This window comes from Ischnura elegans, chromosome 7, assembly GCF_921293095.1.
Source record: "Ischnura elegans chromosome 7, ioIscEleg1.1, whole genome shotgun sequence".
Classification (NCBI taxonomy): domain Eukaryota; kingdom Metazoa; phylum Arthropoda; class Insecta; order Odonata; family Coenagrionidae; genus Ischnura; species Ischnura elegans.
Window position 1 is genome coordinate 68,380,538 of NC_060252.1, and position 14,835 is coordinate 68,395,372.

The window sequence follows — 14,835 nt, forward strand, 5'->3', positions numbered from 1 at the left end:
TTTTTCAACCTACCTGATCTAATTTACTGGTTACTACTACCTTCTTCCTGGATTTGGTTGACCTATTTCTTCAACTTCCTCGTAAAACCACCGTCTATCCTATTAACACCTCCAACCTCACGTCTCCCAGCTAACTTACCGACTGTATTTTCACCTACTTATCTACAATGATCACTTCCCCAACTCGTTCCAACCTGGATTTGAAGATAGATTTGGTGCTTTCACGGCAAATAGACGGCGTGAAGAGTTCTCGGGATCGCCAGCGGATCAGGAACTGAATTACTGCCGAGGTTTTGATGTCCGACTCGATGTCAGGGCTATGAGTGTCGATAAGAGCTTGTCAAAAATTCTCGCTCGACTCTCATAGCCCTGAGGACGATGGTCGAGTCGGACATAGGGGCGTCGGCAGTAATGCAGTTCCTGATCCGGTGGCGATCCCAAGATCTCTTCACACATCCTGTCTAGTCTGGTTCAACCGTTCATTAAAATTTTGCCTATTAGGCGTGACAGATTATTTCCAAAAGTATAAACGCTAGTACTTTCCGTACAAAATATTTATTAACCCAGCCGACCATGGTTTGAGCACGCATCGCCATTGTGATATATTACAAACCTGTCGCATTAACGTTGATAAAATTCACATCAATTGCCGTGATAATAATTCCCATGGATCGGGAATCGAGCCAAGAACCTTTGGATTCCATTGCTCTGCTGCGCAGACCACCTACAATAATTATTTTTGGTCCTGTGATTTAAAGAACCAGTTCAGCGGAAATGTAAAGGTGCGTTTACACACTGTAACATGTTATATAAAACAAGTTACCTACGTGATTTACGAAAAAGTTACAAATCCGGGTAAAATATTACATGTAACATTGTGTTGTAAAGTAAATATAATTGTTGTACAACAAGTTTTTGGTTTCCCACGTGAAGCGAAAAACCAAAAACTTGCTGTATAACCCGAATTTTTGTTTTATAACACAATGTTACATATAAAATGTTACACGGGTTTGTAACTTTGTCGTAAATCATGTAGCTTGTTTTATATAAAATGTTACACAGTGTAAACGCACCTTTATATTTCTGCTGAATTGGTTCTTTAATTCACTGGACCAAAAAAAATTAACCTAGTGGTCTGCGCAGCAGGGCAATGAAATTCAAAGGTCCGTGGTTGGATTCCAGGTCAAGAGGAATTTTTCCCGCTGTAATCAATAAGAACCCAGTGGCATTATCAAGGACCTAGTAGTTCGCCACACCTAGTCCTTGATTGTGAATTAAGTGGCTGAAGCCATGGTTCCTTGAGTTATGAAATATTTTTTATTGAAAGTTACAGTGGTTACCCTTTTTGACGTAGATATGAATGAGTTCTACCGACTTCAGCGTGATAATCGGTCACAATAAAGTGTGATACGTACGTTCTATTCTTCTTGGTTTGGAAGAAAACGAGCCCCGTCCATCGGTAGAGTCAGTCGTATGAGTGTCAGAGATACATAATAATCAGGTATCTGATTTGTGAGACAAAATGACGCATAGCTCTTTAATATTATACTTTGCCGTGGTGCAACGATTTTATTGTAGTTTCGCTGAAATTGCTCCATGCATAAGTTCAAGATTAATGGGCTCTCTGTGATCCGTGGAGGATTAAAGAATTTTATTTCCTTATTCATTTATTTTAGGGCCGGTTCGCCAAATAATGGTCGTTATTTAGCTCGCTCACAGATTCTTAGGTCGATTCAATCACTCTACATTTTTTTGGCCAGGTGTTTGATTTTTGGCGTTTTACTTAGCAATTATTGGCCCCTTTATTGCTTATACTTTCTTGCAAATTGTTTTCTGGAACCAATTGGGTCACTCAGAGTCACTACCCAGTGGGTTAGCCAAGAATTTCGTAGAATGGGAACCGTAGAACCAGATGGGAATATTTTTGAAAAACAGGGTATTAAGTAGAGATTTTAAACTAAATTTAACACTTTTCACGATCCAAAAAACTTCGTTTATCCAGTAAATCCATTGTAAATTCGTATTTTTCCATATTTTGTTTTCTTTTAAGAAGGAAAATAATTGTGTTTTTATATTTCGGGGGGTTGGGGTCAGGACCCCTTGGACCTCCCCCTTCGCTACGCCAGTGTTCCGACCTGTCGCCGTAATGCATGAGGCAATTGTTACTTGGGATAAAACATTTATTTTGGGACCCTAATGGTGATGTAGTGAAATAATTGTTACGTTTTTTGCGTATTTGGGCATGAAAACGCAACTGCAACCACCTCTGTGGTTAGCTTAATGAGATTTGAAGTGAAATTCCTGCGTTTTGATCTAATTTATCGTTAGTTGAAATTGTTCCTCTCATAATAGATACTGCGTTTTTGAACGTAATGGTGAAAATGAGCCATTAGTAACGTAAAATAAAAATTACACTTATGTCAGTATCTTTCCCCGACATTTAAATTTTCCCCATCATATCTCCAGACCGTAATTATCCTTATTCCTTCCTAATTCTCTTTTTCTTTCGTTGATTCTCTGATAAATTTAAAAACATGTACATATGCAGGTGTAAATATACCACGTTTGTTGTAATTGAATATTTCAGCTGCACGATTACTGAAATAGAATGCAATGAAAGCGAAATCAGACAGTGATTTCGCATACGCTTAAGCTTACTCACCCAATACATCTCATGTACACTATACATTGATCATCATTTGAGTTTATCACGAGCTTTCTGTTATGATAAGTTGCTTAATACATCTCTCCTATTTGATCAATGTTCAGTATGCAATCTTCAAACAAGAACGTAACCATAGTTTTTTTGTGTAAATTACGCGTATTCATGTGTCCCTCTTCATCATTGCATGATTTCAAATCCCGTAAAATTTCTGGCGATTGTATATTTTTCTGTAAAACTGTTATGTCGGTCTATTTGTGGAACTGCATATACGGTGGTGAGAAGCCGAGGGGTACAAGTGATTTTTTTTTCAAACAGAGTTAGGTACAGAAATTAGGTAATGAAAACAAACGAGATAAACAAGATATTTGGTAATGCATTTGATTTTTATGCTCAATTTCAGCGCAGAACACGTACTCACTCGTATCTCTTGGCCACTAAGTTTTTGTAAACTTCTCCTATCAATTTCTGTACCAAACTCTGGTTACAAAAAAATCATTGATGCCCCTTGGCTTCTCGACCCCTCATAGATTCCCCACGCATATTAATATAAAATCTGCAATTAATTAATGCCTTCTACAAATATTTTGAGAAAATGGATTACAAAAACTTAATTTTTAATTTAAATCTAATGTTTTCAACAATCGCGGAATTAAAGGAAACGAAGAAAGTTCGCTTTGATAATATGTCTCTTTGCACTTCTGATTTTATTAGCCTACCAGGACTCAACGTTTTGAGGACTTACGAGCGTTACCAAACGTTAAGAAACTTGGAAGCATCATGCATAAATTCGTGGTTTTAGGAAGGCTATGTGAGTCGCAAATGATGGTCCATTCATTAACGTCATCATCGCTCAATCACCGTGCACAATTTCATCGCACACTCAATGCGTAGACACAAACGTATCTAATTAACGCAATGAATTAATATCATAGCACCTGCTAAAGCAATTACTTACGAGTTTTCTTCACTGATTCCTCAGCAAGCTTATTTTTTGATATGCTGGATTATAATGAGATTCCCTCAGATTTTCTATTTTCCGTAGGAACCAAGAATTTTTATGGAGGATACATTTACCGACATAGAGAGGCTTGGGATTTAGTAAAAATTGATTCGCGTCACCTGCGTAATTACCAAATGTTCTAATATTTTTTCACAGAATTGTTTCTGTTTTTGTCCTCTCGGATGCAAGAATGCAGCAATTTTCCCCTAATTCCTCTCTATTCATTAACCTAGGGGAATACTGTGTAGTCTGTTGCGATGTTTAATGTCGCTTGTGTCTCGGAGGAGCGCGATGCGATTTGACCCAAATACTCCGTGAAGTCGAGCGGAAGACAAAATATGTGATGGTTTTATCAGCATCAGGTCAGTGGAGGTGGTGCATGAGTCGTTTCTCACAATTTATCCCCAAAGGGCGTGTGATTTGCTTGAAATTTTCCTCAAGCATTCTCCTTTTGTCTTCCTCGACTTCCTCCATTAGTTTGATTCTAAAAATGTCTCACTCGAAATTTAGGGCATTTTCGTAGTATTTTGGTTGCAATGGAAATTGTGTTCTCTCCCAAGTATGAATCCAACCTCGTACATTTTCCGGAACTTCCAACTACATTGTACTTGTAGGCTGCATTGTTTAAAATGCATATAAAAATGATACAGGGGAAAAAAACTCGGTCATCCGTGTATCTTCAAAAAATAGTACTTATTGAAATGGACTAAAAATGCACTTGCTGAAGATAAGTTGAACAGATATTAGTAGTCATTATTAAAAAGGCGAAAGGCCATGAAATAAAATTTCAAATTCATGCGTATTAGTAAATTTTCAATTAAACGCGGGAGATACTTCAATCAATTGGTACTTTCGCGAGGAGTGAGAGGTTTCAGTTCTCTTCTTGAGGTATTCAGTATTTAGCTTTTGACGTAATAAATACTGGAATAAGTTTAGCGTATTGTTTACGTAATTTTGAGTTTGATCATTTAGAAAAGTCGTGGCCTTATACAGATCTCCACAGCTGAGGAGCTCTTCCCGTATTTAAAGAACCGTATTATTTTATTATCATACCGTATTTATTTTATTTAGTTGCTTGTAAAACCGAGTTTGGCTAAGCTACAACATTTTTTCTCTTTGCTCTCCAATATAAACACTACGTTTCATATGAAAAATTGCATTCAACAGTATTTATAATATTTTTTGATTTTTTTTAATGGTAGAATTTTAATATCAGCGCCCATACTTTGCATTTTATTTTAATTCCAAACAAAACGAGCCTTAAAATGACAGAAATTGGGATTAACATTGGATACTCTCTGGCGTGGTGCTACAGAAGAATGGTGAAAATCAAGTGGATCGACCGAGTTAGTAACGAGGAAGTCCTAAGAAGGGTAGGAGAGAAGAGAAGCCTCATGAAAACCTTAATAAGAAGACGGAACAACCTTATAGGCCACATCTTGAGACATGATGGCCTGATGAAGACAATCGTCGAAGGACAGGTGGAAGGCAAGAATGGAAAAGGAAGACCTCGAACAAACTATATGGAACAAGTAAAGAGAGATGTGAAAGAGAAGAAATACGTAGGAGTGAAAAGATTAGCTGATAGGAGAACTGAGTGGAGAGCTGCGTCAAACCAATCCTAGGATTGTTGACCATTGATGATGACTCTCTGGCGAAATAATTTTTATATGTACAAATATTGATGAGGATGGTAAAATCAAAAGTGGTGCTTAATAAACGCAAGTAGTTTCAAAGAAATGGGAGTGAGGTAAAAATTTATAGTGCTAGAAAAGTCATCATCGAATTTTTATTATAAATACGATAGTCGAAAACTACTGTTTGCGATTTGTATATTACCTGTTTTTATTACCTTTCTTTAATAAGAGGCGATATGGAGAATGGGTGTATTTGACGTTCCACGTAGATGAGATAGTAAATCGAGTGGAAAAAGTTAGGAAAATGGGAGATGGGTGGAGACTCGTCTCCTTTATATCGCAACCATATCTTGGAACGAAGTCAGAAAATTTGAAACGGAGCGAGAATTGGGAGTCCTTTTTTTCTCTTCGATCGCACAGGAAGGAAGATAAGAAGCATCGTATTGCTCCCCAGCCTGCTATTCCCTTCGTTACTTCCTGGAGAACCGTTATTTCCTTAAAGGAGTGTTATTTGCGTCATTTTTATTTCGTTCTGTAAGAGTTGGAGGTTTCGAAGACGTGGAACAAGCCATCTTCTTCTCCGACATCGGCAGTATCCCAGCTTGACACTCTACGAAGAGTCGGGATCACATAAAAAACTCCCACTCCTACATCTCTTTCTCCGTTGATATAGGTACTTTTAATACTTCGAAGAAATGCTTTCATACATGGATTATTGGCAAAGATTTTTGAACGGCTATCCTCGGCATAATATTTTCTCTTGCTGAAGTTCGTTGTTGCGGCCACATTAGTCACTTCCGATGCGGGTTGCAGTAATTTTTCCGGATGGCTTGAAAATTCTAACTAAAATAGAATATTTCAAAATGCTGGTTTGCATTATAATTAAAAATGGTGCTTAAAATACTTGAGTAGTTTCAAATAAATGGAAGTCGGTTAAAAATTTATACTGCTATAAAAGTCATCATCGAATTCTAACGTAAATATGAACGTCAATAAATATTTTTGCGCTATATTTAACTCCACCAAAATTACAAAAATCCATTATTCTAGACACTATCTATATCGTATGATAGTTCCTACCTTATTAAATTGTTAAAAATGTTATACTGTAATAATAGAAGAACACAGAATTTGTTCCGTTTTCTAAGAAAAAAGACTGTGATAGAATTTAAAAATTGTATTTGTATTAATGGTATGGTATTTGGAGGAGGCGACCGACAGCTGAGGTCATTTGCGCCATTAGGGAAGGTTAGGTAAGGAAGGGTGGAGAGAAACGCGACGTCGGCATTAGCCTGCTCTTAACGAGAGGCGCCAAAGGGACCACGGCTTAACGTCCCATCCGACGGACGGAGTGTTACGCTTGAAATGTCCTCAACACAACATTCAAGCAGGAATCGGGCAGTCCGTGAAAATTCTCTGCCACCGCCGGGATTTGAACCCGAGCCGACGAAGAGGGAAGTCAACGCTCTAGCCACCACACCAACCCGATGCCCAATTGTAGTAATGATTATACTGATTTGTCACGGAACGAATTTATATTTATATGGCGGCTAAATATGTACCATTGCTAAATCATCATTCCTGTGACCAAGGGCCCACGCTAATATTTTAATGGAGTCTTGTAATCAATCGTGTTTGATTGCCCTTTCTCCGCTTTCCTTGTATCGCGTTGCTCGTATCACCAGGGGGTCAGGTCACGAGCTGCACTTAATTTGCGTAGCGCCCACCAGTTGGCACTGCGTCGCGGGTCGTCGATTCGAAGCGGCCAATGGGAGGCGATTTGCGAGTGGGAGATCTTGCAGGAGTCAAAGGTCGCACTTGGGTCGAGTTGAGAGGTTCTATTTTTAGCCGAAGCCGCTTCGTCCCGGAAGAAAGGATGACTCTAACTTTATATATTTCCATTTTTCGATCCCAGAAATTGAGTGGAGGGGGATGAGAGGGAATAGTTTCGGCCCATTGCGTTTGAAGTACGTGTAGAGAGGTTAAAACATCGAGTTTAAAAATCGAAAGGCCAGTTTGCGTTCACCGTTCTACTGTTAGTGGTAAAAATTTGTGTGCCCCATGCATCTAATGGCGGTAGGCTGAACCTCTAATTCATTCAATCAGCATTCATCCTTCGTACTTGGTGTGTGGGTAGAAACTAAACTGTTTGAAGGTGAAGCACGTGATCCCTGCGGTGCGAAACATTATCTGCGTTTCATTTCGTCCCGGAGTTTTAGTTTAGTTTCGACCCGAAGTAGTTTTGACTCCGATTTCGTTTCGACCCTGGGTTTACCTCCCCTGGTTTAAATACATTTCGTTTCTACATTTCGCTCCCAGAAACGAACTATTGTAATTTTCCTGTTTTTTTACTTTAGTGTAGAGTCTATTGCCATCCATGGTCTTTACTCCACTCGTCGTCTCACTGAGGGAATGACGGGTAGTGAGCAATGCTGAGAGTCGTATAGAGGATTAAAAAGTTGGAAAGCGGAAGCGAGGCTCAAAAGTTGGCTCCCGTCCAAAGCTTTCGGGAAATAGTAGCTGCGGGTCTTGAAGGAAGTCTAGCTTTGTCTGGCGTACTTGTTTGGGAAACACCACACGTGCGGATTATCCGAGCTTCATTGATTTCCGTCTCGGGCGTGTTTTATTGTTTCCAAGTAGGTGTTCTCTCTTAAGAGAACGCATCACTCCATCTCTACCGGTAGTTTTTACACGCTTTTTCCTAACTTGCTTCTTCTGTTCGTTAGTTTCATCGATGGGGTCTGTTAATATATTTTTAACCCACTTCTCGATGTAGAATCAGCTGGAAATTTTGCAAATTTTTTGGCTTTAGATGACTATACAATTTTCAAATGTAACTTTAAATTTTGCTCCATTGTGCTCTAATCAATAAATTAAATTATATTTCATATGAAAAATAGTTTGAAATTTTATCATTAGATGGCTCTAGTTGTAAATTTTTCGGCAGAAAGTTCTTTAAAAGCTGTGCTTCAATCGATTTCACGATTCACCTCTAAAGAGTAGAAAATTTTATAAAATAAACGCAATTTCCAACAATATTATAAAATGTGTTTAACAAATAAAAATTAGCCTTTCATCACGCGGAAAACAAAGTACGGGTGCTGATTTGGTGTAAATGTTAAAAATGCGCGCCTATCCTTACCTATCAGGCTCTTCTACACTCATTTTTTTATAACTTAAAATAGCACTAATCGTTGCACTCATTATTCTTCGAGTGATTGGAAGCTTACGTATAACTTTTCGGCGCATTTTATGCTTTTAAGAAGAGCGTGTTTTTTTTCATATCTTTTCTTATTTTATTCTTATTCTTTCTTTCTCGACGAATTACTCGTTTAAAACTTTCGTTATGGCTTCGTTGTAATTGTCAATATGGACGCTTTTCAAAATTTTCCTGTGCCTGAATTACAAAAAATGCATCTGAGAAAACATTTTTAAAGAGTTAAGCCACTTAAGGTGGGGAGTTAGGGCCTTTAATAAAAATTAAATGACTATCTATCAAAGTATCAACTCGGGAAATGAGGTTATATTCTTCAATATTTTATCAGGTTGAAAATAACGTTGTTCAAAACTCTATAGAAGGTTGGCCTGAACCTAAAAGGGATTTTGAAAGTTAGTTGGCAATAATTTGGAAAATTGGCAAATGTTGTCAAGCCCGGAAAATGTTGTAAAGAGAAAGGGTTCCTTATACTGTTTTCTGATATGTTTACTGAGATGTTTACTGAGCTGTTTCCAATTTTCTGTACAATAGGTACTTATTCTGCAAGCTGTAGAACCGTGAAGACTGTGGAGAATCATTATGTTAGTAATTATTTCTTACGACCAAACCAAGTATAACGTTACCAAACCTGCATTATGCAAAGTATGCTGTTTTTTTTATATCATCGTTATGGATAGGTCCATTCCTTCGTAAACTCGTTTAAGATTAAATTCACTTAATTGACTTATCAAGTGATTCTATTTTTGATTATAATTCGCAGCAATTAAGCAACTTAAGAGCTTATCTTATACTCCGAACGTTTTTTTTTAATCTTCCTCGTTTTCGATGAACCCTAATCTCCCAGCAAACTTTCACCTGAAACTCCTTTTCCATCTTAAACTCCTCACCACCCTTCCAATATTCACGCATAGTGACTGCTTAAATGTTCTTCAGTGCTTGCCTTTTTCGTCTTTTTGCTTTATCACACTTTCCGAGGCACTCCTTTAAGTTCCAAAGATCCCTCGAGAGTTGTCCAATGATCACTCTTTCACACTCAGCACTCCTTTCCTTTTTTCCTGCTCCCATATTTCATTCACCATCTTTTCCTAATAGGATATGATATTGACAAATACCAAAGTGGAGAGAAGTTGGTGAGTATTTTCAAACGAAATACCTTTCCAGATGCTTTAATGTCCGGTCGGTTAAATGATTATTGTTGGTAATTTTCTCCCATACGGTTGGAAAAATTCTCACGGGGTGGTGATGTGAGCGGGTAACATTTAATTTGCTGAGTTATTAAATTTATGAACTCTCCCTGGTGAAACTGACCCTTTTTTCCTTTACTAAATTTGATAAAGTGTGACCTTTAAGAGGTCAAAAGAATCGTGGTGTGAAAATTTTACCATAAATTTTCTATCGAAGTAAGATCACACCTCCATTAGGTTTTTCGGCGCGTATTATTCATGGCGAATGAGTAAATGTTTTCCATTTCTTTCGACTATATGAGAACCTGATCACATTTGGTAGTGCTGCACAAATTGCTGATTTGCATCTTAAAAAATTATAAAAATTATTAATTTACCATTACTATTCACGCAACGTAATCGTAATAACGATTGTTATGGTTATTAATACTTTTTAGTGTTTTTATTCAATTTTTTCTGTGAATATCGTTTACGAAGTGGCAAGCACGATAACCAAAAGTCTCTGGTCTCTTTCTCTGGAGGCAACCTAAAAATAAAATTAATTTGTAACTTATGACGTATATGTATAAATTCAGTTGTAACTCTGGTAAAATTTAGTGGTATTCACTTTTTTATTATAATGCAGCCTGCACTGTTTATTTAATAAATGCAATATGATATTAAAGTCGTGCGAGGAATATGTTTGGAAAAGTAAAATTTAAGAAATTTTACTAGATTAAACTTTTCATATTTCTAATTATTAGTAATTTACCTCTTGTTTCTGATACGATGTTTTATTTTAATTGTTCTTACCTTCCTGGGAAAGGTTGCTTCAATGAACATTTAATCGACCGGAATATCGATCCTATACCGTTTACTTACTATGTACCCATTGGTTTCTAAGTTTTCGGCTAGTGAGTTCTAGTTAGCATGGATACGTCTCTCTAATTCGTTTCATTCAGCAACGTTCCTTTCGTTTCATCTCTCGAGGGTAACCAGTATGAACGTGCATCTTATGTTCTCGAAATCTCTTCCGCGTATTTTCGAATGCTCTCGTCACATTTAATTTATTTTCATTAATCGGTGTGTTCGGTTTGAATGGACTTTTTTATGGGTTCTCCGTCTATCTTTCTATCTCTTTCTGTAACTATGTGTTTGTCTTGCCCAACCTACGAGAACTAACTGTCTCTGCGCTGCTAACAATAATCGCTAGTTGCTTTGCTTCTAACAAAAGCCGCATCTCACCGTTAAGGTCAATTTTTTTATTATGATAAAATGTCTGTTATTGGACAAGAAATGATGATTTGTCCATCGGTGGCCTTGAACTAGAACCCAGCAGAGAGTAAACTTAGAATAGATTAGCAGTATAGCTAGCGCTAGATTAAAATTCCCTAAACTTTAGAAATAGTTTACCGTTGAAAAACAATTTAATTTTAATTTTTGTCCACTTTGACAGAACTTTTTGGAATGCAAGGTATTTTTCGGTGTAATGATTAATAATTTTTCTGTTCAGGGAATGAAATAGTCTAGTTAAAATTGTTAGTGATGCCGAAGTGCAAATTTTTAATTTTATTAGCATGGGATTAGTTAGCATCCATGAGCGATATAGATATTATGTACCTATTTAATTTTAAATTATTCAATCAGGCAATGTCCTTTACTATTTCGTTTTTTAGTTTATCCATCGCTGGAAGTATTTAGTTATATTATCCAGATAGATAGCATAGCAAAGGAAAGATGATGCTATCAAAGTCATTTCGACTAATATTTTAAGTGTAAAACTCCTGTTAAAAAGTTGATGGTAAAACAGCATGATATGGCTCAGCATGCATTTTTTACTAAGTTAGATGCTCAGAAAGTGCCATTGATGATGACCTGATAGATAATTTCAGGGATTGAGTTTATGGTTTTATTTAATCCATATGTAAAAAGCTCATTTACTTAGCCTCCCAATCATTTATATGTTTATTTTTTTCTTGTTTGCAATTTCATAGCTTATCAATTATTTTTGTTAAAAATGTGTTTAGAATATGTGTTTGGTGATTCTCTTTTTCATAATCACGGCACTGTAAATCAACTCACTGAATTTATAATGTAATCTCGAAGATTAAAAACATGTGCACGTTAGTTAATTTTCTGAAAGGTTCTTTACGCATATGGCTTATTCTTTCGCGTGACACCTCTTGTATGTTATTTTTTCCACGTGTTATTTTTTTCTGTACGTCAGTGACTTGGCTATTTCAAAATATATCTCGCTTCTCCTGAAAGCAATTGCATTTTTGCTGGCTTGTTAGATTGAGATTTTTCAAAGCAATTAAGCTCCAAGCATTTGCGTGCACAGTCGAACTTCAGTGATTTGGAAGTGTTTTGATGGCCTAAGTCGTTGTTACAAAACTTCTAACTAATAGAATAGTTAATTCAGAGTTTTATTTTGATGGTGAGTGATTAATTTGACCGTTTTCAGTTCATTATCTTTGGTAAATGAGGAAAGTGATTGTAAATTGTAAATCGGCTAAAACATTATGTATTTCTATATCGATATTATTAATCTACCTTTAAATTATTGGGATCATGTTGCATACTGTTCAGGAATCCAAATTACCTCGTTCATCTTCCTTTTATTCCCAAAAACGTGCTTATTAAAATTTTAATATGATTCTAAGATTCATCGGCTGTAATTATGCTTAATTTTTGATTGGATACGAAAATTACTGATTGGCCAGTCTATTTTGGTGGCTCTTTACTGGTTTAAAACTTCAGCTATTATCGTGAAATTATAAACTAATACGAAATGGACTTTATGCTTTTATCTTAAATTTGAATATTTTGGCTCAATATTTTCTCAGGTGTGAAATTTTTAAATTTGAGGTACGGGCAAATGTTAACACAGATCTACTCTGTATTTGTTCAAGGTGTCAAGATATTAGCATTTTTCCTATACGTGGAATAATTCACCAAAAAAAACAAAATACGAGCGGGAATGATGTATCTTCTCAAGAGGTAAAAATGTGATTCAAGGCTTATAACTAGCTATTCGGTTTGATTAACTTGACTCGTTATAACCCGGAGTTATCGCTCTTATCATCTAGTATTTTATCGCTGGAGTTCGACTGTAGGTATGTTTATTTGCCATTAACGTCACCAAATAGCTGTGCTTCACGGGCTGGATTTTCGTATTTCACTTTCGTGTACTAGTCTTATGTTTTCACCCAAGTTTCTGAGCCATTCGGTGTGAGGTATGCATTCCGCTGGCTGAAGATTAAGGGCGCCTAGTGCAGGAAGAGTCCTGACAGCGGCATCAACTTCTGTCGCGGCCCGGCGCATTTCAGCACTCAGAGGTTTTGTTTTTCAACGGCAGCGCCCCATCTTAAAACTCTCACGACTCACGAATGCTCTTCCCTGCAGCTCAACCCTGGAGGTTACGGGTCACACACGTCGCCGGCGCATCACCGGGTAGCCCTGGTTCGTCATGGAGTTTTCGACGGGCATAACTTCCCCAAGAACGCAAAGTAAGTACCATGAATTTATAAATGTATTTATTGTGTAACCGTGCCGCTATTTTGGATGAATCTCTCTCAGTTGAATATAGAAATTTTTTTTGTACTGGTGATAGTACCCGAAGCAGAATACTGATTTAACTATGGGGATAGAAACCCATAACCCCTTCTTTAGTCTAATTTTTAAGTATTAAACCATGTCGTTATTCAATTTTGGGTATGAAAATCTCTCTCAATGGAATATATAGGGTTGTTTTGTACTCGCGTTAGTATTCGAAGCAGAGCAGTGGCGTAACTATGGAGGGAGAGGTTAGGGGGATAGAACCCTATAAATACAGACCCATATAAATAAAAAACAATCGTTTCACAACGATTGTTTTTTTTTTAATTGCAGTATTTAAATTTATTGTCTATATTTTTGCCTATATTTTTATTCAAATGTGCAGTTTATCATATACGTTTATATATTTATTTAAGAGGAGAATTTTCGTATATTATTACCCGGTGTGGTGTGCCATTGAATCTGATCCATGCCACTTTTAAGCCAACTCCTTGTTACGCCGCTGAATTAGAGATTTTTGCAGTTTGGATACTTCCTATGCTTCGTCCAAATGGTTGCTTCTTTGTTTGGATTAATATTCAATGCTTAGGTATTTCATGTATTTCATCAACTATCCTCGACAGGTTCGGCATATTCACGTTGGCGAAGTAATTGTTGCTGTAAGGAATATTTCTAAGCATTCATAGGCAAGGAATGTGTCGGAATTTACTGCTATTTACCTTATTCATTTGAACGGTTATAAAAGTATTCACGTTTTTGTAGGCAACGTTTTCGTCTCCTCTACCAAAGACCTCGTCAGGGCTAATAATCCCGTCTGTGTTGGGCGTCAACACATATCTGTGTAGCGAATGTAGCGGACGGTATTTCTTCTTCTAATAAGTACTGCAAGCAATGTAAGAAAGATTATTTGTCTTTTTTCTCTGTTAAAATTGTTCTAATGGTTCTTTTGTATCTCTAGCGCTTCACCTAAAGTTCTTGTTTTGTAATATTTTTCTCGTACGAGGATAGAGGAGTTCTCGATGTCTACGTCGTGTTCTTGAGCAGCATTATCTGTTTAACCCAGACAGATGTCGGTGCTTTATTACTCGAACCTTATTTTGATTGCTCTCCTACTTTTTCCAACGTAGACTTTTTCGTATGTCTTGCATTTATTTGGATACTATTATCCGCAATAAGTCGGTCTTTTATTAGGTTTTTAAGCGGAAAAATTAATAACGATTACAATGAAACATTGCTACATTCCCAGCTGTTTATCATATTTTATGTAATGTATTTCTTCGTGTTTGGTATTGTATGTGATGGGGCAGGGTTTTTATTTTGGAATTGGTTATTATTTTTAAGTTCTGCGTCGGATTAGAGTCTTCTTTTTAGCCTTTGGTGGAATAGAAAGACGATATATAGATTCTGCAATAAGTCCAATTAATGTGTGTATAAGATGTTCTGATACTTTCAAATAGGGTTTGCTTTTAAAGTTACCTATTTTACATTGTTATAAGACATTTATTGAGTATTTAGTCTCAAAATTAGGAGAAATAACTGTGTTATGGGCGATAAATTCAGTGAAGTTTGTGATGTATTCATTTTTTTACGTTTTA

General features: G+C 36.7%; 1 protein-coding gene across 9 annotated transcripts in view; it reads left to right on the forward strand.

The window, feature by feature from the left end:
• The window catches only part of LOC124162480, a 401,724-nt gene that overhangs the window by 234,600 nt on the left and 152,289 nt on the right, over window positions 1-14,835 (forward strand). For all 9 annotated transcript variants that reach the window (XM_046539032.1, XM_046539030.1, XM_046539029.1 and 6 more), the window contains one exon: window positions 13,088-13,191. In XM_046539032.1, the coding sequence (XP_046394988.1) occupies window positions 13,088-13,191 (104 nt within the window). The remainder of the gene's footprint in view (window positions 1-13,087; window positions 13,192-14,835) is intronic.